At 42.4% G+C, this 24,173-nt stretch overlaps 1 protein-coding gene and 2 pseudogenes across 3 annotated transcripts; 1 reads left to right on the forward strand and 2 right to left on the reverse strand.

Moving 5' to 3' along the window:
• Positions 1-1,954: 1,954 nt before the first annotated feature.
• On the reverse strand, positions 1,955-5,134 carry LOC127752638 (disease resistance protein Pik-2-like; annotated as a pseudogene).
• An 11,300-nt stretch (positions 5,135-16,434) lies between these two features.
• LOC127786019 (uncharacterized) lies at positions 16,435-22,662 on the reverse strand (annotated as a pseudogene).
• Positions 16,853-20,370, forward strand: LOC127786018 (disease resistance protein RGA5-like). 3 transcript variants are annotated; one of them, XM_052313342.1, is made up of 4 exons: positions 16,853-16,942; positions 17,016-17,912; positions 18,025-20,086; positions 20,186-20,370. In XM_052313342.1, the coding sequence occupies exons 2-3, from the start codon at positions 17,071-17,073 to the stop codon at positions 20,042-20,044; spliced, it is 2,862 nt and encodes a 953-aa protein (XP_052169302.1). In that variant the 5' UTR covers positions 16,853-16,942; positions 17,016-17,070; the 3' UTR covers positions 20,045-20,086; positions 20,186-20,370. The 3 variants fall into 3 exon arrangements, with proteins under 3 accessions (XP_052169302.1, XP_052169301.1, XP_052169303.1); XM_052313341.1 differs by having other exon boundaries at positions 18,025-20,370; XM_052313343.1 differs by lacking the exons at positions 18,025-20,086; positions 20,186-20,370 and having other exon boundaries at positions 17,016-17,916.
• Positions 22,663-24,173: the final 1,511 nt, after the last annotated feature.

A 24,173-nucleotide genomic window follows, 5' to 3' on the forward strand; every position in this document is an offset into this window, starting at 1 on the left:
ATGGGCCTAGGCCTATACAATACTTCAGCCCAATTCTATCACCAGCGTGGCTAGTTGTGATCTTTAGGGACTTAGGCATTTTTGCTTCGGCAATTTTTTCTCACAACGGTATGGCCCAATGCTGTTAAAATCCTTTTTGATGCAGTTAGATAATTCCTTGGAATTACTACGATGCAAATAAAAAGGTGCCCGACAGAAAGGTGTTATACTTCTTTTGTAAGCCTTTTTAGGCTGCAAAGGCTGGTTGGGTTTTGTTGAGATGATTGGTTTTTGATCAGTCATTCTCTCAGCATGTTATATGCCTATTTTGATTATGGCGTGAGTCATAGCCTAGGCTACTTTGACTCATTAATTGTCATGATATCATATTTGTACCACATTTGATGGATCTTTGAGAGTTTTTACTCAGATTCTTGTCATATGTGCTGATTTATGGATCTTTGGAGTATTTTCTACTCGGGCCTCTTTATATCTCTCTTTTTGGTATATTAAAGCTAAAGCAGTCGGCTAGACGTTTTATTAAATGTTGCATATGCTTAGCAGTATGATATTTTGGTTAATTCGGTTGTAAAACCACTCGGGTGGATGTTATTTGCACCTTGACTATATGTTTAGTTTTTAACTAATCACATAGTCGGGGGCTACACCTAATTAGGTGCATCTAGTCGATGCACCCGATTTTTTCTATTTTCAGCCCTTCATAGTCTTTGATTTCGGTACTCGGGAGGTCAATACAGAAGAAATTGAAGCACTCGGATTATCATTTTACGCTCCGAGAGAAGGTTATTTCGTTGACTGTAAAGGTCTCAGGGGCTACTGTGGAGATTATGGATACCCCATACCTACACAGCATGTATAGTCCGACTAGGTATGGGGTGCCATGTGTAGAAAGAATATCTTTAGAGGGACTTGGGTTAAAATCTAAACTTGTATGTCAAGGAAATATCCGAGATCCTAGTCGGTTACGATTGTATTTTATCTGTAACTGCATATTCCGCTAGGGATATGGACTGTATTTTGTAATACGGACCCCTTCCCCTATATAAGAAGGGGTCCGGGTGTCTCTAGGGGCACGATTTTCTCCCAGATCATACGATCGATAATATACTCGGCAGATCAATCCCCGGACAGGAGTAGGGTATTACTTCTTGATTAAGAAGGCCTGAAACTGTATAAAATTTCTTATCTCGAAACCCTTCCACTTTTCCAGCTTGATAGCTACCCCTTTTAGTATTGCCGAAATCTTGTTTCGACAGACGAGATGGAGTACTGCGCCTAAGCAGAGAGCAACATGAACCCATGAACGACCTCGTTATCGATTAGTTGCAGTGCCTGGATGCCACCGCCGAGGTGTACGGCAAGGAAGGGCACAATGGGGAGCTAGCTCAACGCACCGGCGTCATCGTCGTCGGCCGACCCGAGGATCACGGTCTCACAGAGCTGTCCATGGTCACTCTCGATCTGGCCCACTCTCATTTTGGTACTGGGCTACCCATTTTAGGTACTTTTAAGTGGGTAGCTCCTATTTTTACACCATTCGATTTCTCCCGCTGGATGATCTGTATTTGTTTCAACCATTGTAAAATTTCTCAAGAAAAAAACAAGCTTCCGTTGAGGACAAACAAGAAATATCATAAAACCGATGCAACAAATGGGTTATAAAATGGTCCCTTCGTGGGTCCTCCCTTTATGTAGAAAACAAGGACCCAACAAACTTCAGGTATCATCAACACTGTAATAGCAATAACCAAACATCACAGCAATACTAACATAGCAGAGCAAAAACAAACACAACATATATGAGTTCCATGGGATGTAGATGCATACTACGGCATCCCTATTTATTTTCATACAACCAATGCAAGAACCGTAACAATATATATAAACTCTATGGCAAAGACCGAGGTTCTGAGAACGATTGGTTGGTGCAGTAGCACCAATATCTTTCGACCTTTCAAGAAGTGAATGTGTGATCAATGATTACCTTCAGTCCCTCAGTGCTATCTTTCAAATCTCGTACCAACAGGTCATTTATTTGAGCGGTTTGCTTATCCTCTTCTCTTGGTTTAGCTTCTCTGAGGCGCACCCCTTTGAGATTTCCTAGCGTGTCAATGCCAAATAGGCCTTCAAACGCTCTAAACTGCATCTCAATCATCTCAAGGGCTGGCATTGCATTGTGACAGAAGCCTAGCTTTGGAACAAGAGGTGCAAAGAAGCGAAGTAGCTGAAGACTCTTGAATCCTTCACCTGGAACAAAGATCTCCCCATCGGACAGTGATTTGTTGTCCTCGATGATGTCCTTCATCTTTTTGTCCTGATCCTTCTCCATCTCACCAAATGAGAAAGAAAAGGTAAGAGAAAACAGCGGCAGGGCACGGAGGTGCTCTAGAGTATCTGTCCGGAGAACTGTTAGAGACAGAGTTAGCTTGCTCAATGTCCGTAGTGTCTTGATCCAACCTGGGGGTTTTTTCAACATGCCGGAAAGCTCAAGGGCAACAAGATATCTTGGGGGTGCGGACATGTTACCCAAGGAGTTGATAAAATTAGATTGACCTTCCTCATTGATCGCCAAAGTCTGGAGACCACAGCTGCAAAGATACTCAATAGAAGAGCGTAGTTCTGTCAAGATTTTCCTTGTGCCCGGTTCCTCTGGGTTGAGCTTGAGCTTGTAAATAGTAAGCTTCTTTAGACCCGTCAATTGATGAAGGCCTGCTACAGCTGTTGTCTCATCGATCTTGATCCCAGACAGTATCCGGAGTGCTTTCATTCCTTCCTTCTCTTTATCTTGGGTCAACATACTTTTGTGTTGCTGCTTCTTACTTTTTTCTTGAGGCAGCCTCAACCCTTTCCGTGGGTTTTTGTTTTTACTCCCACCAAGTATTCTGCTGATTAGTTTTAGCTGCTCTACTTCTTTCGGCAGCTCTTCAACACGTGTTTCTCTTATGTCAAGAGTTTCCAAATACTCGAGCTTCACAATCGTCGGCGGAACATGGGTAATATCCGTCCCTCGGAGGCTCAAATACTTCAGCACAAACATCTTACAAATGTGTTTCATATGCCTGTTCTTGAATCCCTTCAGTCCTTGAAAATCCAGGACTTGTATTATTCTGTCATTGAAAGCATGGAATGGAAGCTGGGTGAGGCTCCCGAAAACGGTCAGTGACCGAACTTGTGACAGATTCTGCCTTTTGTTGAATCTCCATGCTTGGAACTGCTGCTCTGCATGGAAAGCCGACGGACTTTGTTATTACTGGGTGCTGTCATCATCAGATGGCCACCAACCACAGTAATAAAATTCTGTTCTCTTGCCTTGGTCACAATATAGTCAAGAACCATGTCATGAACTTGAAAGGTTTTTAGTTTCCCGTTGCTGCTGTGCTCCACAGGACGTATCAACTTTCTTCTTAAAATATGATTGAAGTATGATTCCGCAACTTCCTCCGCCGTCAGCCCTTGCTTTGCATTGACAAAACCTTCAGCAATCCATCGCCTGGACAGACACTTCCTACTAATTTTTTCCAACCCTTTGGAAATATTGCCAAGTACAGTAAGCAGGTTCTGAGATATCCAGGCAAATTATTGTAGCAACAATCAAGTATCCTTGTAATCCCATCCAAATTGAGAGAAGTTTCTTGTTCCTGAGCCCCAGCAGTAATAGAAACCTCTTCTGGCAATAATTTGTGAAGTCCAGCCCAGTAACTCTTTGGCTGGTCTTGGTTGCACGCCACTAGACCAGCCATGGTAACTATGGCCAAAGGCTGACCCCCACACCTTTTCCATAAATCACCAGGGACATTGTTCTGTACCTTGTGTCTATCTTTGGTGCTTTTGGATTCAGAAACACTTCGGTTGAATAGCTCCTTGGAATCACGAGGACTGAGGAAACTAATCGGATACAATAGATCCTTGTTTTCTGGCCGGCAGCAGGTCGAACCAACCGCTTGAAATCTTGAAGTAACTATTATTCTACTGCGCTCTTTATTATCAGTTAGCAACAAATAATCTGATATTGTTTTCCATGTTTTTGCAGACCATATGTCGTCAACCAGGATGATATACCTGGCAACAAAAAGAAGACGACAATGTGAGGTAGACGAAGAGTCCATCATCCAGTAACAAGCTTATAAATTGAAAACTACAAACATACATATTGTGCCACCACGTACACAAAATAATAAGGAATAAAGCAAATGATTTAAACTAGAAAGGTACCCCGCGTGAATGCACAGGCATGCATCACACGGTAAGTTTGTGATACTTATAAGAGCGAAATATTAACCGGAGAACATCTACCACGATTTCTCTGTAAATTGTTTCCATCAGCATTAACTGCTTGTATAATTTTCTAACCTCTGAACTTTATATTATATCATATTTAAGTAATATCTATGAGCAATTATTTATAATCGTCTTCATCATTTGAAAAGAAGGTAGATTTATTTTAAGTAAAAAAAAGAGGCCAATGAAAAGTAAGTGTAAAGTAAAACTAAGGTATTTTTCTTTATTTTAATTGCATATATATTATCATGGTTTATTCGAGGATGAATTGGGTGGGACAGGAAGCTCCACTAAAAGTATGATCAATTTATATAGCCTAATATGATTGATGTAGTTTGAGAAACTACTACAAAACTTCAAATAGATGTTGACACTATAGGTGCTAGAAATATTACAACCGGCACCTATAAAACTTTTCCTAACTCTGCGGAGTGACAAAATAGAAAACTCACACCTTTTAGTAACTACAGGTGCCGGTTCTAAAGAAAACCGGCACCTATATCATAAGTGCCGGTTTTTTAAACTAAAACGGTACCTACATAGAGGTTAAAAGTGCCGGTTTATAAAATAACCGGAACTTTAATAGAGACGAGCGAGGATTTTTTTTCTAGTCCTTATCTTCTCCCGCAACTCCCCCCACCGCTCATTCTCTCTCTCGCCTTTCCCCTCACCTTTCCCTTCCTCCTCCTCCCTTTTCAATTCCCCTCACCTCCTTCTCTACCTCCTCCACCGGCAGCGACAGTGTGGGAAGGCCACTGGCCACCTCCTCCTCTCGCTCCTTCCCACCAGCCACCGGCGCTCGCGGGTGTTCAGATCCAGCGCCGCCGCTCCTCCCCTCCGTCCCACCCCTTCCCATCAGCACTCAGAGCGGCTAGATCCGGCACGCCCCCCTCCCCACCCCACTGGTGCTAGGGGGTGGCTAGATCTGGCACCCCCACCACACCGGCACTCATTGGCGGCCAGATCCGGCACCGTTGCTCCTCCTCTCCGTCCCACCCCCTTCCCATCGGCACTCGGAGCGGGCAGATCTGGCACCCCCCACCACACCGGCGCTCAAGGGCGGCCAGATCCGGCGCCGCCGCTCCAACTCTCCATCCCACCCTCATCCCATCAGTGCTCCAGGCGGCCAAATCCGGCGCCGCCCTGACCACCGGAGCTTGGGGGCGGCCAGATCCAACGGTGGTGGTGGAGGAGGCTGGGTGCAGTGGACGTTAGCGGAGGTGGAGGCTGGGCGTGGCAGGAGGTCTCCACGAAGGTGCAGTGGGCTGCCTCCTTGATTGATTTTTGATTTGTGGTGTTTTTGAATGTGTTGCTGTTGTTGTTGATTCACTACTGTCTCTTTTTGTTGTTGTTGGGTGGATGGTGAGATTGTGAGAAATGTTGTTGTTGATGTTGATGGATGTGTTCTTGGATTTGGGTGATGGGGAGTTGCTCGATGCACAATATTTTTATATTTACACAAAAAAATTGAATAAGACAAATGGTCAAACGTTGGTTAAAAAGCCAACGACGTTATACATTAAAATACGGAGGGAAGTACGTATGTATACATACAACTATTCACGGGATTTTTTTTATTCGGGGAGGTTACATGGGATGTATTTTAAATAAATCTAATCTAAAGGTTTAAAAATAGTGGGTCCTCCAATGAAAATGAGGGTTATATGTTTTTCTTTTTTCTCAGAATTTATAAGGTTTTCTCTAATTTATTAGAGCGTCACATGGTGGCGGTGTAGAAGCGTTTGTAAGAGTACCACATGGATGTTTAAGAGCGTTTATAGAAAGTTTAATGGACTTTTAAGTCTCTCATCTTACCTATTGTATGTCGACCCAATGTGTCGTGATGTATTTAAGAGAACAACATAACTTTTATACAACGATAGTTTATATAATTAAACTAATAGAATGGATCATATATATGTTGGGCATATAATTAAAAATAATTTAAAAGATGATGTTTAGAGACCGTTGATTTGATATTTGATATTTATATTATATATCTAGCTTACATGCATATACTTCTTAGTATTATATTTTATTTTTATTTTATATTGTACAAAATCCTATTTTAAACCATCCTTTTTCCACCTGTACTAAGTACGCTTTTTTTTTTTGGCTATATCGTTTTTTATCGTAGGTAGATGTCTATTTTATTCTTCCGGCTAACAGTAGGAAGCTTTATTTGATTTTTTTTTCGATTGTATTAACGTACATATATTTATATATGTTCTCTTTCCTTTTCCCAGCCACCAGTTAAATATTTTATTTGGAGAAAAAACTATCACCTTTTTAATAATAGATCTAATCTATTAGCTTCGGTCTAGGAATTCTTAGTGTGAGATTGGGAATTTCAATCTTGTTTATCCTAAACCTCTTCTTCTCTTAAATTCTACTACTAAGCAACGAAATTAAGCCCTTCAATAATTTTGCTTCTACTGTTTGCCAAGACCACCAGCATAATATGGCTTAATATGCAACCAAGACTTAAGGAAATTAATCTAATCCTATTCAAAATTGCATCATGCCGAATCAATCTTGAACTTTGTAAGGGTGGCTTCTAATCACAGGGATGATGTGATTACGAGGGAACATGAAGGCTAAAATAAAGCTCTGATACCACAATGTTAGAATTTAATCCAATTAATTAATTGAGTCTTAACCTAAACATGATTACCTCTTGCTTATGCGGAAACTAATTGATCACTGACCTGAGATGAAGCATTGCTTTTCTTCTTTCTTGTCCTTTGTTTCTTCTGCTGTGAGATACCTCACGAACCCCTTCCAGTGTCTAATCGATCGGGCGATTGATTTAGGGTTTAGGGTTGGAGAGAGTTGAGTCGTCACCTGCCTCCCTCCTTTCTCTTTCTTTTATATAGCGACACTGGTGGGGCTCGGAGGTTTATCTCAATCTAAAATTCGAATCTATTTTGTACCGATCACATAAAACAGATTTATCTCTTAGTTTGTTTCTTGTTAGGATAGGAAAACCGGTGGGATTTTAACCTTATCCTAACTAACCGGCATTAGCCGATAAAATCAACCAACAGCTAGGTCTGGGTAGTGCTAGAGAAAGAGACGATCGATGTGAGAGCGTAATTACTTTACTGGGAGTGGATGGACTACTGATCACTAGTGATGAGTTTAGTCATGCTTTTCTTGGCCGGTTCATGTCAGAGCAGGCTGCAAGTTTGGCACACACAGTAAGCTGCACGGTTGGTGGTGGTTTGGTAATTCGGTGGTGTATCAAGCTTCATCCAATAAGAGATTAGGAGTAGCTATATTTATCACGTTATATTTTTTGCCACGAAATAGTGAGATCATTTTACATTGTAAAAGATTTTATACGTGTCTAATTTTATTCCAATACAATAGCTTCAATTCCTCTGTTTTAGAACTCAACTTTCCCATTTCGAAATTCCTCTTTTCAAATAGGACATCATTTTCTAAATTATGCACAAACTTATTTTTAGGAAATTTCCTCTATCTTTCTTCCTTCCTCCCTTTTCCCTTCCCCACCTCTCCTTTTTTCTTTTTCTTTTCTATCTTTCCTCATTCCTTTCCTCTTCTTTTTCCCTCTCCTATCTCTAGGCTGACGTATTCTGCTTTCTTCCTTTAGCATACAAACGTTCATAAACTACAAGGATTAGGGATCTACCAAACATGACCTTAGTACGAGGAATGCCAATATTAGAGTGACAAGTAGCACTATTCATAATAAATTTATTTTTTTATGATCTTAGTATGTTATTGTCTATAAAAGTGTCATGTTAGAGGTTGCAACAATAAGTAGTGAGTCCTTGATCAAGTGAAAACACGTCCACCACAAGGGAGCACAAAATATGAATATATGATCAACTCCACATCCCTTCGCCTACTAATCATGCGACAGCTCATCCAGTTGCTCTTAAGATATGTCACCTATGTACCGTAAAATGGTAAAGTGATGTAGCCATCCATATGTGAAGGCCCATGAAACATATTTATAGACTAGTAGTGGCATCTGACGTAGAAAGAGTGATATGGTCTATCTTAAACATATCTTAGTTGTGCAGGCATCTGTTGTAACTTCTGAGTGACAATCCATTTGCTCTTTAGAAAACAACATATTCGTTGATATAAATTAAGCTGCCAACATGAATTTGACGCGCATGCGTGAAGACCCATAGAGAAACATATGTACAGAATTTACAAGTTTTGTTGACAATAAAAGGAGTGATCCAATGCATGTGGGGAAATAATTGTGATTTTTCACGGTTTCTTTTTTAATGGAAAAGTGAAGCCTCACGCTGTCACGCATGACTAGAAGACGGAGCAGGATTTGTTTTTTTTAAACCGGAGTGGGAACACACACAATTTATTTTAGGATTAGTAATAGAAATGGATGCAGTCAGTGGATGCAAAATAGGATGAATAATGAGTCATGATCGGCGCAGGCAGAAAATATTATTTGATTCGCAAAAGCTTTGCGCGTCAATGGCTAAGAAAATTCAATTTACAACCGCGTCATGCTAGGTACTCCCTCCGTTTTATGTTACTACTCTAAGTTTTACTAACCCTATGAAAAAAATTAATAGTATTTATAACACCAGCATAGTTTTACTAAATCTACTGTACTAGACAAACCATCTTTGGTCGGTCGACAAAATTTCACAGTAGTCCCGGTTGTATTAAAAACCGGGACTAAAAACATCTTTAGTCCCGCTTAAAAGCTCAGGTGTACTTTTTGATCTTTAGTCCGGATAATGTTATCAACCGGAACTAAAGATCTATTTATCACCAACCGTGAAAAAAGATCGACATAAGCTTTACTCCCGGTTGGTACACCAACCGAGACTAAAGATCTATTATAGTCCCGGTTGGTATCACCAACCGGAAAAAAAGATCGACATACACGGAGAGACGTGCACGCGGATCATATCGACACATATCTCCTCCTCCCTCTCGGTTCTATCTCCTCCTCTCCTTTAACTCCTCTCCTCCCCTCCTCACACCCTATCTCTTCCTCTCCTTCTCCTCTCCCTGCCCCCTCCTCCCTATTTGCAGCGGTGGCGCGCGGCGGCCAAGCGCCGAGGGCCGGGCAGCCGGCGCGGCAGTGGCTGGCGGCCTCGCGGCGGCGCGCTGGGCCGCCTCGCGGAGGGTCAGGCGGCCTCGCGGGGTCGCGGCGGCGGGCGGCACGCCGGCGGCTGACGTAGGCGCTGTTTTTTTTAAAAGATTTATGATTGGATTGAGATGTATTTGATTTGTGTGTGATATGAATATGTAATATATTTGTGATGAATTTTGTAGAAGTTGTGATGTAATTTTTTTTTAAGATTTTGTGATGTATTTGGAGATGATCGATTTGAGGATTTAGAAGTGATAATCGATTTGAGATTTTACAATTCGGGGATGATTGATTTGGGATTTTGGGGGCGGGATGGAGTGAAATCAATATTAAAAAAAATGAAATGAAGAACATAAAAGAAAATAATAAAGGAGCAACCGGATCTAGGCTGGTTGGTAACACTAACTGGGAGTAAAAATAAATTTTTACTCCTGGTTATTTCACCCGGGACTACAGGGGGTTACGAACCGAACCGGAAGTAAAAACTACTTCTCCATCAGTACCATAATTAAATAAATTTTCATAATACATTAGTCTTGTGTTAAAAATATTACTACTTTTTTTATCAAACTTAGAGTAATTTGACTTTGACTAAAGCCAAAACATATTGTAAGCTGAAATGGAGGGAATAGTAGGCACTAGGGGAGAGAGCTTACGCGGCAGTTAGCAGCTAAGTAAAGACGCGTCCCCTAAAAAAAAGCAAATGAGGAGGAGGAAAAGATCACAAGGGTGGATCTACTCCCAAAAGATCTCCCAGGAGCAGAGTACACTACTAAAAAAGGAAAAAAAGTTTCTCCAGATGACCCAAAACCTATTTTCGTATGCATAATGTTAGCCCGTCTGCCCCAAATGGTATGCGGAAATCTGAATTTTGATGTACAGGTAGCACATGTAAAAATAAAAATCCAAAAAAATAATAATATTAATAAAAAGAAACCCTAGGAATCTCGGCAGTGGTGGCGCTGATCCGGCCGCCGCTATGTCGGTTGCCGCCGTCCGACGAGCTGCTCGCCGTTGCGCCCACCACCGCCCGAGCACCCGAGGAAGATAGAACCGTCCGCTATTCACCGCCGGCCCTCACAGTCCACCGAGCTCACCGCCGCGCCCACCACTACCCCGTTGGCACTCCCGGCTGCGACAGCCACCGCCGCTTCTCCCCGAGCCCGTCGACGTCGCTGTCGCCCGCCGCGTAACACCCGGCCAGGCCCGGCCTCTTCCGAGCGGAAGCCGCCGCTCCCAGCCATTCTTGCCTACTGCCGCTGCTCCCCGAGCGTGTCGCCGATGCCGTCACGCGCCGTCGTCGCGCAGCCGCCGTTGCCACCCTGCTGTCGCCGGGAAGTGAGGATGAGAGGAGATGAGAATGAGAGGAGGTGAGGAGGAAAAACAATCCACTCTCAACCCAATTTAACAAGTTAAATCGTTTTTTCAATGTTGCAGCTACTTTTCACCTAGTTCGTCCATCTTTGTCGATTTGCGCTGTAAATCGTATGCCTTCGCTGCGAGAGTACAAAATCCCTTTGTAGGTTTGTCCCGTAAACCTTCCGTTTGCCCATGAGATGGGTGTTTATCCCTAGTTTCATCTAAATCAGCTCTGCTAACCGGTTTAGTCTATCAAAACCCATCTTGATATCACCACATAGCATTTAGGTGTTCTGATCATTTATTTTTTTTGCCAAAAAAAAAGTTAAACATGATTTTTGGCAACTCCACTATGGATATAGTTCATCAACATCATGACCAAGCGTGAAGTGGATCCAAGCAATATCCTCCCCGTCACTTTGGAGGATTTGAACGAGGAACAACGCCAAGAGATTGAATGACATATGAAGGCGACGCAAGAGGTGCTTTTGGCGGGATGCTTCATCAAGACTCGTTAAGGAGTTACTCGAAAGCCCGACCCAATGCCCCGTGTCGTTGTTAATGAGGTAAGCATTGATGACATTGCTCTTTAGCATATTCCGTACATGAATCCGTTAATGCTACTTTTAATAATAAACTTGAGGCCGCTATGAGTTGATAGGAGAGTTGAATCTTTTATGAGGGACAAATTGGGCTCTCTCATGGCCGATGTGCCATCAAATTATATTCTATGTACTAGCCAAGCCCCCATTCATCACATCTATAGCAAAATTGATGGAGCGGCTACACAATATACTAGGAGCGAGGCTAACCCTAGCACCACGGGCGGTCCGGCCGTTCCTCTGGCCGGTCTGACCTGCTCTCCTGGCTTCAGTTTGACCAGCCATTAGACTGCTCTGACCGTGTAGACCTACAGTCCGACCACACCTTTGACTGCCGGTCAGACCGAGCTCTGGACCGATCAAACCGACACAATCGTGCCCTGATAATTCTGTTTTGCACCATTATCCAGTACCTAATCCACTAGTAGCTCCTGCTAATCCACATATTCATCCACATGTACCTAATGTTTGCAATGATCCTAATGGTGGATACCCTCAAGATGTTAGATATGGCCAATATAACAATATTGCGCTGACACCTCCTTTTAGGCCATACAATCCACAACCAAGGACTGAAAATATGGAGGAGTGTGTGAGGAATATTATTAGAGAAGCTTTCGGGATTGAGTCATATCTTGATTATTTTGATAATATCCCATATCCTTGTGGTTTTAGAGTTCCTGAATTTGCTAAGTTCAATGGTGAGGATAGTAGGCCACATGGGACCACATAGGCCAATTCTTAGCACAATGTGGTGAAGCTAGTAAGACAGATGCTTTTAAATTATGCATGCTTTCTTTATGTTTGTCTGGTACTGCTTTTTACATGGTTTAATTCTTTATCGGCAAATTCTATTCATACTTCGGCTCAATTAGAACAAAAATTTTATGATTATTTCATACATGGTTTACTGCTTCCTATTAAAGAAAGATTAGATGGCCAATAATTTCTTAATGTTAGTCAACTCATGCAAAAAGCTCTAGCTCAAGAAAGCCGAGTTAAATAAACTAAGATGTTTGTTAGGTCTAATGATAAGAAGCCTAATGTTAGTATTGTTGATTGCCATGATGAGTATGATGATGATGATGATGATGATGATGATAATGATGATGATGATGATGATGGTGATCATGATATTTATATTGCTGAGTGGTCATGGACTAATAAGAATAAAACTTTTGTTTGTTCTAATTTGACGCCGACTCCTCGCAAGGATCGACAAAGCGAGATTAAGCATAGCTTTGATGTGGTCAAGTGTGATAAGATTTCTGACTATCTTTTACAATAAAAACAAATTAGGTTGCCTAAAGGCCATGTCATACCATCTTTGGAGGAATTGAACCGTCGTTCTTATTGTAAGTGGCATGATTCTTATTCCTATACTACTAATGAATATAATGTGTTTCGTGGACATATTCAATCGGCTATAGAAGAAGAACGATTGAAATTTACTGAAGGTTCTAAGATGAACCTAGATCATGATGCTTTTCATGTGAACACTATAGATTTTAATGATAAAAATGTGTTGATTCGGCTAGAAGCAGGTAGTGATTGGAGAGCCTAGGCCAAAGATGATTGTGCCAAAAAGTCCAGGAGTTGGTGTATGGAAGGAAAATAGAGGTGAAGCTTCGAGGTCAAGAACATCTCAAAAGCCAAACGTGTCTTTTGAGATGATTTTGAACAAGTATGAGAAGAGAAGTGCCGAGCAACGTTCTAACAAGGGTAAAAGACCAAGATCACCTCCTAGGAGAGATTTGGTTAATCCCCAAGACAATTGGAGCTACCTTTTCCTTACAATCCACAAAGTCATGCCATGGGGGCCTTGTCCAATGCTGCCACCGGGTTATTCTTTTCCTTACTTCATGCCATGGTGGGCACCGCCACCAATGTACGAGTTCATGCCACCAACGGTGCTAATGCAATTTCATCAAAGTTGGGTGGAGCCATGAATGTCAGTGCATGAGCAGTTGTTTTCGTCAAACAAAGACTGGTTTCAATCAAATAATCGGTTTGAGGAGGAAAGAGGTGGAGGAAAGCGCGCCAAGGTGGAGACAAGGACTTCAGAGCTCATTGTTGTCAAAGTGGGGTCTCATGATTGTGCCAATACCTACTGGAGATGAAGCCTGGGTGGTTCAAAGCGAGAAAACCGAAGCTGAGACAATCACGGCGTAGGACACCAGTGAAGGTGGATGCCTAAGAATTTGACGGCTTCACAAAATAGGAGGTTGCAACGTCTTCGTGCTCATGAATTGAAAGAAAAGAAAGCAGAAGAGTGGAGAGATAGGAGATTTAATGAGTTGCGGCTGCCGCCAAGGCAAGAGTGGAGACCTAAGCCAATGGAGATTGAAAAGCCAGTGGTTGCTCAAGATGAAGAGGGAGACTTGAAAGAGATGAGCCACCGGTTGTTAATTAGCAATGATTCACCACCAAGGGAGTACATGGATGTCAATATGGTGTGCATGTTGCCTGTGGAGTTCCGTGCCACGGATGAGGCCAGAATTGCCTAATTTCACAAGGACTAAGAGATGCAGCTTTTGAGAAGCCCGATGAGTCTAACCGTCATATGAGGCCTCTCTACCAAAAGGGTCACATTGATGGGAAGCCGATCTCTAGGATGTTGGTGTATGGAGGTGCCACTGTAAATTTAATGCCATACTCACTATTCAAGAAGTTGGAGCGTGGACATGAGGATTTGAAGAAGACCAACATACCACTCAACGGCTTTAATAGTGAACCAATGGAGGCCAAAGGTATCTTTTCTATGTAGCTTGCCGTGGGGAACAAAACGTTGCCAACCGCTTTCTTCATCGTCGACGTCCAAGGTAACTATTGTGTTATTTTTGGATCCAAGGTAACTATAGTTTTTGTGTTAGAGGTGACACATAGTGGCAGGTGAGCGTTCAAGAATATATTTATGTTACGTGCTTTTTATGGAAATTTGAATGCCATGCAAAATGTAGTAGTATGGTGTGTAGCTGTATTTTTTTTGTCATGTTGAATTTATTAACGCGTTGAATTTATAAATTTTATTCCCTTCGATACCATCTATCTAATTTATTTTTGTAAAATGTTTACAATGATATATATTATTCATTTTCAATTTCTTACAATGTTTTATTGCTATTTGGTTGCCATTAAAAGAATAGGGTTCTATGACCAAATGATTATTGTCATATATAGCATATAATATGAGCAATATTGATCTCAAATTATTGGTTTATATTTCTTAAAACTCATGGCAAACTATCTAATTGTATGTATGTAATGGAGGGAGAATACGCATGAATGTACTTGAGGAAAGACATGATACATGTAGAAGGGGATGGAAGGTATTTGTATCTTTTTTAGTTTGATCTAATCCATCACGTACGGACAGGCAAGTGGAGGTGGGAAGGATCCTTTAAGGATTAAGGGTTAATTGGATACATGTCACAGCAACTTTGCAAAATTAAAAAAATGCTACTATTATTCATCATATTAGCCACTGGAAATTTTTAAAATTGAAACAATGCCACTCCCATCCCTTTTTCTGTCTCCTCTCTCACACCGTCTCCGTTCCCGTCCTCATCCCCCTTCCGCGAGGAGGCGGAGGCCGCCCCGCGCTCTTGTTCATCGGCGTCAGCAACAGCGACGGAGACGACGGTGCCACGATGGAGCGCCGCCCAGTAGCGGTGGTGGCGAGGGGTCGTCGGGGTTATCGAGTTGGAGAAGAAGATGGTTGTTGGAGGAGGGGGGTCGGTGGCGCCGAGCGGGGCGAAGCTGACGTGCCTCACCCGCGACCACCGCCGGAGGGCTCGGGAGCCGCTCCCACCGTCCTTGACGCCATCTGCGGCGGGAGGTCTCTAGAGCTGTCGCCGCCGCCGTCCTCGATGCCATCCGCGCGGGAGGGCTCGGGAGCCGCTACCGCTGTCCTCGATCTGTGACGGGAGCCGCCGCCTTCGTCACCGTTGTCCTGTTTGCAGTCGCGCCAGATGGAGGAAAAGATGGGGAGACGGAACTATCATGTGGTATGGGAATGGAGACGGCATGAGAGAAGAGACGGAAAAAGGGACGGGAGTGGCATGATTCCCAATTTTAGAAATTTCCAGTGGCATGTAGCCAATATGACGAATAGTAGTGATATTTTTTAAATTTCGTAAAGTTACACAGTGGCATGGATCCAATTAACCCTATAATATAACGGATGAAAATAATGGGTCCACTTTTTTTTTCTCAGAATTTTTGCCTTTTTTTCCAATTTATTAGTATGACACGTGGCAGTCTTAGAGCATTTTTAGGAGTGCCACGTGGAGGCTTAGGAGCTTAGTATATAATAGAAGATAATAGATAATAGATAGATATTTGCACCTAATGAATTGATAATTTAGCTAATGTATTTTTTTAGTTGTACTTGAATTGTACTCCATTTATTCAGGGTGGTGATCAAATTGATTCTTTAATTGCTTTTGTTCATTTGTTCACTTTAATTTGTCCGATTGATAAGATTTAACATACTGATTTGCAAACAAATTACTCCAATATATAGCACGATGTAAAGTGTTTTCAAAAAGTTTAAAACATTACGTATTTTTATTATAGTATTATTCAAAGTTTTAGGACGCTACAACGTTCTCCCTCAGATCAGCCGCCACCGACACCCATGCTCACCATAGGGGATCACCTGTGTGTAGCCATCGTCCATCCGCACGTCACCCGGCCGCCGTCGCTTGCGTGACCTGGGTGAGCGTCAGAATGGGGAACTTCCAGAGGCCAGAGCGTGTGCCTCAGCGACGCCTCATCCGTCAGCGACAGGTTGTAATGTTGTATTTGCAGAGTTGAAGGTGGTGGATCTCGTCAAATATCGTGTGTAGTCTTGCGAGTTGCTGCAGCCAGGGTGTAAGTGGCTAACCCGCGAAACCCACTTATAGGCTAAAATAAGCCGCAAACCCGCTTATTTTGACCTATAAGTAGGTTCGCGGCTGACCCACTTACACCCCTAGCTGCAGAACATGTTTCACTCGGGCTTTAGTGACATGGAATTTTAATTGTTCCTGGCTGGTTCGGTGGTCTGCAGGTAGTGATCGATGACATAAGAAGGATATGATACTCCCGGGTTGGGGATTTTCCATTTTCTGTTAAAGCACCAGATTACATTTGTCGGCCACCACACTTTAATTTACATGACAGTCACTTCTTCCACTTGCCAACTTGGAGCCATTGGCTGTGTTTAGATTCAAAATTTGGATCCAAACTTCAGTCCTTTTCCATCACATCAACCTGTCATACACACACAACTTTTCAGTCACATCATCTCCAATTTCAATCAAAATCCAAACTTTGGATTCAACTAAACACAGCCATTCTCTCTAATCTAATATATCCACCTTGTTGTACAGAAGGTCCTGCATTACTGCAAACGGATCCTCATCAGGGGAAAGCAGTACAATGGAGCGTCGTTGACTGATCACCAACCCCAGCAAACACTAGATGCAGCATACAAATGGCTTAGCTGAGCACAAGAAGTTATAGGCTGATGGTAGAAGCTAGGAAGGAATCTGAAGGAGCTCTGGTTCCCGGCTTGATTGATCTTGCTGCTGCTTCTCCGATCCTCCGGCCTCTGGTATGTTCCTCGACTCCTGCTCCGGTTGCTATCTCACACATCTCTCTCAATTTCTACTGATATATTTTTTCAGTCCTTTATTTCCAGACCACCAAAGAACAAACTAAAGCTCAGATCGATCGGTAGCCATGGATGCCGTGGTGAGTGTCTCACATGGGGCACTGGGGCCACTGCTGGGCAAGCTCAGTACCTTGCTCGCAGACAAGTACGCGTGCTTGAAAGGTGTCCGCCGTGAGATCCATTCCCTAAGATCGGAGCTGAGCAACATGCAAGCGGCGCTCCACAAGTATGCGTCACTCGAGGACCCTGACATCCAGGTGAAGGCCTGGATCACCGAGTTGAGGGAGCTTGCCTATGACATCGAGGACTGCATAGACAAGTTTATGCACCAACTTGGTGCCAACGGTGAGCAGCACCGCACCAGTAATAGCATCGAGGACTTCTTCAGGAAGAGTATACAACGTCTCAAAACTCTTGGCCCGAGGCATAATATTGCTGGCGAGATTGAGGAACTGAAGGCACGAGTTATCTCGGTGAGAGATCAAAAGAACAGCTACAAGCTTGACGATATTTTTTGCAGTAGCTCTAGCAATACTAATGCTTCTGTTGATCCACGGTTGGCTACTCTCTTCGCGGAAGAGAACCATCTTGTCGGTATAGATGGCCCAAGGGATGAACTTGTCAATTGGTTGGATGCAGAGAGCAGGTTGATAAAGTGTCGCAAGGTATTATCTATTGTGGGGTTTGGAGGTCTTGGGAAGACAACTCTAGCGAATGAGGTATATCGCAGGGTTAAAGTTTATTTTGACTGCCATGCATTTGTGTCAGTGTCACAAAAGCCCGATTTCAAGAATATCTTCAAGGATATAATATACAATATGCCTACGAAAGATGGTTTCCTCAAAGATATTGACACATGGAATGAAAAGAAATTTATTGAAAAGCTAAGAGAACTACTTGTGGATAAGAGGTAATTCTCTAGTTCTTTTTTCCCCTCTTCGATAAAGTTGTATACCCACACTCATGATATAATAGAGTGGTTTTTCATTCACAAACTTATATTGTTGATAAACTTTAACTAGGTATCTTGTTATAATTGATGATGTATGGTCTATTTCGGCATGGAAAGCTATCACGGTTGCATTCCCGGAGAATGACTGTTCCAGTACAATTATAGTTACTACACGCGTTTCCGATGTTGGATGGTCATGCTGCTTAAATGGCATTGACCGCAATTATCAGATGGAACCTCTAAGTGAAGTTCACTCTAGAAGACTATTTTGCAAGAGAATTTTCAGTACAAATGAGGATGGCTGCCCAGATATTTTACAGGAAGTTTCAACAGATATATTGAAGAAATGTGGCGGTCTTCCATTAGCAATTATTAGCATATCTGGCTTATTAGCAAATAGACCAGTTATCAAGGAAGAGTGGGAGAAAGTGAAAGAATCGATTGGTTTTGCATTGGACAAGAACCAAAATCTAGAAGGAATGAAAATCATACTGTCCCTTAGCTTTAATGACCTTCCAAACTATCTCAAGACTTGTTTGCTATATTTGAGCATATTTCCAGAGGATTGTATTATTGAAAGAAACATGGTAGTATGGCGATGGATAGCTGAAGGCTTTATCTCTGAAGATTGTGGGCAGAAATTGGAAGATGTTGCGGAGAGCTACTTTTATGAGCTCATCAACAAAAGTCTGGTTCAACCTGTGGACATTGGTTTTGATGGTAAGGCTCGTGCATGCCGTGTCCATGATATAATGCTTGAATTTATCTCCTCAAAAGCAACAGAAGAGAATTTTGTTACATTATTAGGTGGCCAAACTAGAAAAACGAAGTCGCATCATTATGTTCGGCGATTATCCATTCAGGACACTAATAATCATTTGTCAACTCTGTTAGCAAACAAAAATTTATGCCATGTTCGATCCCTACACTGCTTTGGTGGGAACATAATTTTTTTGCCCCAGCTTTCCCGGTTTGAGGTTCTACGAGTATTGGATTTTCATGGCTCTCAAGGTTTAGAGCAGTATTTGGAAAATATAGACAAGCTATTCCAGCTTGAGTACTTAAGCCTTTGTTGTTCAAACATATCACATATACCAACACAAATTGCAAAGCTCCAAAATTTGGTGACGCTGGACCTTCGCCAAACATGCATAGAAGAGTTTCCCACTGAATTTTGCCGATTGATAAAGCTACAACATCTTCTCGGAGATCGGATGTTGAAGCTACCGGATGGAATTGGGAATATGAGGAATCTACAGGTGCTATCAGGCATTAATATAAGCAGTAGCTCAGCGAGCGCAGTGGCAGAACTTGGTGAGCTGACCAGTTTGAGGGACCTCAAAATAAGTTTGTCTGATAAACTCAGCAAGTGCAAGACAAAAGAAGAGATGTTACTCGCCTCACTTTGTAAACTAAGCAGCTACAAACTCCAATCATTGCACATTATAGATCACAGTACCGATGATTTCTTAGAACGTTGGTTCCCTATCCCTTGTTTCCTCCGATTGTTTCACATGATCACTGACTACTATCTCCTGCAACTTCCAAAGTGGGTTAAACCGTCTCTCACCAAAATGGCATACCTTAGCATAAATTTACGTGAGATAAAGGAGGAAGATATGGAAACACTTGGAGACCTGCCAGCCTTACTCAGTCTAGAAATATGGCTGGAACCTGACCCAAAAGAACAGCTTACAGTCCAAAGCACAGGATTCCTATTTCTTAAGGAGTTTGTCCTTGCTTGTAGCGATCACAATGGTGGACCATACCTTACGTTTGAGAAAGGGGCTATGCCAAAGCTGGAGAAGCTTGAGATTCCATTTCACGTTTTAATGGCAGAACCCCATGATTTCTATTTTGGCATCAACAACCTCCAACATCTCAAAGAAGTGGAGGTATTTATCTACTGTGTGGGCGCTGAAGATTCTGATGCTGAGGCTGCGGTGGCTGCCATCAGGAGCGAAGCAAATGCAAATCCCAACCATCCTAGACTTGCGATCAAGGAAGCATACGTCGAAGAGATCAGTAACAAAGAGTGTGATGATAACAAGGATGCAGAGGATCAGCAAGGCGGTGTTACTGACAACTAATATCGTTGCCAGCGGCGATGTTTCTAGTGACCCATGAAAGAGGTATATACAGAATCATCACTAAATTGCAAACTAGTCGTGTGGTAGTGGTACTTCTATTTGTGTACTTTTATGACCTGTTGCTTTGTTTTGCTCTACAAGAAATTTGCTCTTCCCATTTCTCTCGGATGTTTTCCGTTGCACGTCGTGAAGCCTGAATTGGAGTCCACACACTTTTGGGGCTTATTAAATTATGTGTGTTTCACATTGTTAATGTAATGTACTAATGTTGTAATCGGCATTTTGTCTTACTAAAGCATGATCCTGCATGTTGCAGTTCTTTTTAAAATAATGGAACAACTTCTGCCTGCTTGGATTATTTCTGTAGCTTTATTCGAATGTTCTCGCTGTTTAATTGTTTGATTGTAATGGCCAGTATTTTTTTTAATCCTTGAGAAGATATGATAAGGTTCTAGATGCAATGATGTACCATTTTATACCGTGAAAACTGATCATTTGCCTGACAATTGAGTGGCAGTTGATCATTTGCCAGCTTGCCACTAGATGCAATGATGTACCATTTCTCAAAGATTTTAGAAAGGGTTTGCTTCCATGAGGACAAGTTGGCGGGCACTCATGTATAGTCTCTGTGGCATCAGATATTCAGATGTCATTCAATCCAACACTAACACACATATCGGAGGTGTGAGATGAGTTACCAAGAGCATTGGCGGTTCTTCAGTTTTCTAGTGTTCCAAACTTTTGTTTCAAAGAGCAGAGGATGGATAAATGTGAGGACATTATTACGGTGGTTGTGTTGTTCATTGTTCAATGATTAATTGGAATGTAGACGATTAATTAAAATTATATAGAATTTTGATGCTTGTAAAGATGTGTACACATTTTATAATATTTTGCCGCTTTTGGAGATTTAAATGCATACGACTATTGAAATTTTGTCCCTTTTGAAGCATAGACTTTTCATCACTTGTATAGTTACAGGTTTGGTTCATATTGCGTAAAATAAATAATTAGGAGTATACATAAACATTGTTAAACAAGATCCTAAAACATGAACGTGTTGCTTTGAATCATTATCATCTACTGCAACTGCAACCAGTGTTTGCACTTTCGGTTAGGCCGAAATTTTGGTAATTTTGGTGGTCACAAAATCTCATGAATCTTGGGGATTTTGGCACTTTTTGGCACGAAATTATTCGAAATGTTAACAATTTTTTTAATTTGAACAAAGTTTAAACAAATTCACACAAATTTGAAAAAAAAAATGGACGAGATAGTTGCTTACCGTGGTCCGAAATTACAGACATTTCGATCCCTGACTGCAACATGTGAACAATTACCCGCACAACTTCAAATAAAACAGAAGATTATCAATCGCTAACAACTAAAATATTTGAGATTTGCTCAGGTCCAACAAAAATTACCTCGAGGTGCTGGTACTTGAGGAACTTTTTGTTGTTGGACCGGAGAAAATCTCATAAAATTTCGTGTACGTTGTCGTCGTGGTAGTCATTCAGTCCAATATACCAAATCACATTTCGCGGCCAATGTAGACGAATCAGCGATGCATCCATTTCTGACGGGAAGATGCGGCGCCTTTGTCTCCCCTCCTCCGGCCTCGCGCCGCCATCACCGGCCGCCGCCGGCCACCGTCCCCGCCGGCTGCGAGAACCTTGCTCCTCTTCTCCACGAAACGCTCTATCATCTGCTTTGTTGGATCCCGCCACCTGCACCTATCCTCACCGTCTCCGGCGATAAACGACGTTGTTCGACTTCGCCGACCGATGACCACCCTCGCCGGTGATGGCAGCCACCGCCGTAGATAACCCTGGCTCCACGCGAAGTTCATCCACAGCTCCCCAAACTGGAAATCGTTGTTCAACACCTCGCTGCCGGCGATGAGGTCGCGGAGCCCCGTGCAGGTGAAGTACACCGCCGCGATGTCCTCCACGGCGAGCCTCCGCAGGATGTCCTCCTGCAGGTCAGCCGGCAGCGTGGTCAGGCGCGGCGGCAGGTGCTTGCTGTTCTTCCGGCACATGTCCACGAAGAGACGCCGGCCCAGCCCGCCGGCGAGCTTCTTCCAGAGGCCGGCACCGGCGGCGTCGTTGGCCAGCGCGTGCGCCGTCGCGTCCAGGCCGCCGGAGAGGAGGACGGGCGCGACGCTGAGCGCGTCGATGCACGCCCAGTGCCTGGTTGTTGTCCGGACCTGGTTGACGTCGCCGGTGAGGTACCCGTAGAACACGACGTGGTCACCGTGCGCGCATAGCCTCAGCACGGGTCTCGGCGCGGCTACGGCGCCTTTGCGTCGTCGTCTGTCGCAGGAGATCCGGGACTGTGTAGCGGAGCGAGAGCGACGAAGCCGCCGCGCCGATCTCATCCGGGAGAGGACGACGAGACGCTGACGAGCTGCCGCCGGCGCTGTAGGGGACGAAGCCGGCGTGGAGGAAGGCGGCGTGGGCGACGACGACGAGGCGGCCGAGGGGAGGCTCGGCGTCCCACCGGGCGGCGTCGATGGCATCGTGCAGTGGATGCCTCCTCGTCGTCCGCATCAATTCGAGCGATTTGATGACCAAATCGAGCCTTCTTTTTCGCTGAGCGTTTGTGTTTCATTTCTGCGAGCTAAGTTGGTCAGAGCGATGCGTTTCCTGCGGAGAATGCTTTGCGCCTTCGGAAAGGCTAAATAACTTTCGACACATTTTACATTAGAGATCTGCTGATTTTTGATCCATTAGATTGACTTTGAGATTAATGCTATTAAGTAAGACGAAAATAAAAGGGTGAATAGTCAGTTAACTCCTTTAACTTTTGCTTAGAGGTCGAATTAGTCCTTGATGCTTTATAATATCCAAACAAGACCCTAAAAATATCATGCGGCTTAATATAGTCCTTAGACTCACTTAAAACGCCACATGGACATGCCACATCATTTGTGCTTGTAAGATAACATTTAAATGTTTATTTTAACCTTCAATTTTCTATCAAATAAAAGAAGAAAAAGAAAGGGAAAAACAAGAAAAGCAATCATAAAACAAAGGAAAATGCCAATTTTTTTAGCTAACAATGCTACATTTTTTTTCTTTTCTCAATAGTTTTTCTTTATTTCCAATGAAAAACATAAGGTAGAATGGACATTTAAATATTAAATTTGGATGCATAGATGATGTGGCATGTACACATGACATGTTTAGAGGGTCTAAGGACTATATTGAATCACACAATGAATTTAAGGTATTTGTTTGGACAACACATAATGTCAGGAACTAAATTGATCCTTAAACAAAAGTTAAAGGATCATGGTAGTTATTCACCCAAAATAAAATTGCATCATGCACATGCAAGGATTCCAACCAACCAACGGATGTGTGTTTACATGCATAGACACATCCGGTTGCTCACACAGCGGCTCCAACCAAGGAAGGATGAGAATTTTTGAAAATTGAATTGAAATTGCATAATACTTACACTTAGATTACATACTACTTATGTAATTACATATAAATAATATTATAAGTACATCTAACAGTTTTTAACAAAAAAAAAACTATCAGCATATATTTAGATATACCCTCGGGACTTTAGGTCGGGGGCCCAACCCACGAATAAAAAATTGGGCGCCCGCCCACCTCGCTCCAAGCATATAGTGTACTATTGCTGCGTGGCTCCTTTTTATACTACTTTCTTCTTTTTATTCCGAGTACTTATCTTTCCATGTATGTGTCGTGCCTATGCATGCATATTAACAACTAGTCTTTGCATGCTTATTTGTATATTTTTCTTCCTTCTTTCAATATTTTCTCCTAGAATAATTATTTGATTTACGATCCGATTAAACTGTTGTATTCCTTGTAATTGAATGTATATAACAAAATCTCACACGATTATATATCAATAAGAAAATTAACATTGCTTCATCTGTTATAAAAAAATGTGTTAATTCCCTCCATAAAATATTTCAATTTCAGTTAGAGAAATACAACATTTAAAACATACAGATTAACCATTACATAAAACATTGAGTCCCCACGAGTGAGAGAAAAACCATATGAAAGATACAATGTATTTGCAAATACTTAATATTATTGAAATAATTTTATATCATATATGAAATATTAATTTGTAACCTTTAAAA

The sequence above is a fragment of the Oryza glaberrima genome, chromosome 10, assembly GCF_000147395.1.
Source record: "Oryza glaberrima chromosome 10, OglaRS2, whole genome shotgun sequence".
NCBI lineage: Eukaryota > Viridiplantae > Streptophyta > Magnoliopsida > Poales > Poaceae > Oryza > Oryza glaberrima.

Coding starts and splice junctions, on each gene's coding strand:
- LOC127786018 (XM_052313341.1), top strand. CDS start 17,071: ATGGATGCCGTGGTGAGTGTCTCACATGGGGCACTGGGGCCACTGCTG. Junction 17,913..18,024: donor GAACTACTTGTGGATAAGAG/GTAATTCTCTAG, acceptor AACTTTAACTAG/GTATCTTGTTATAATTGATG.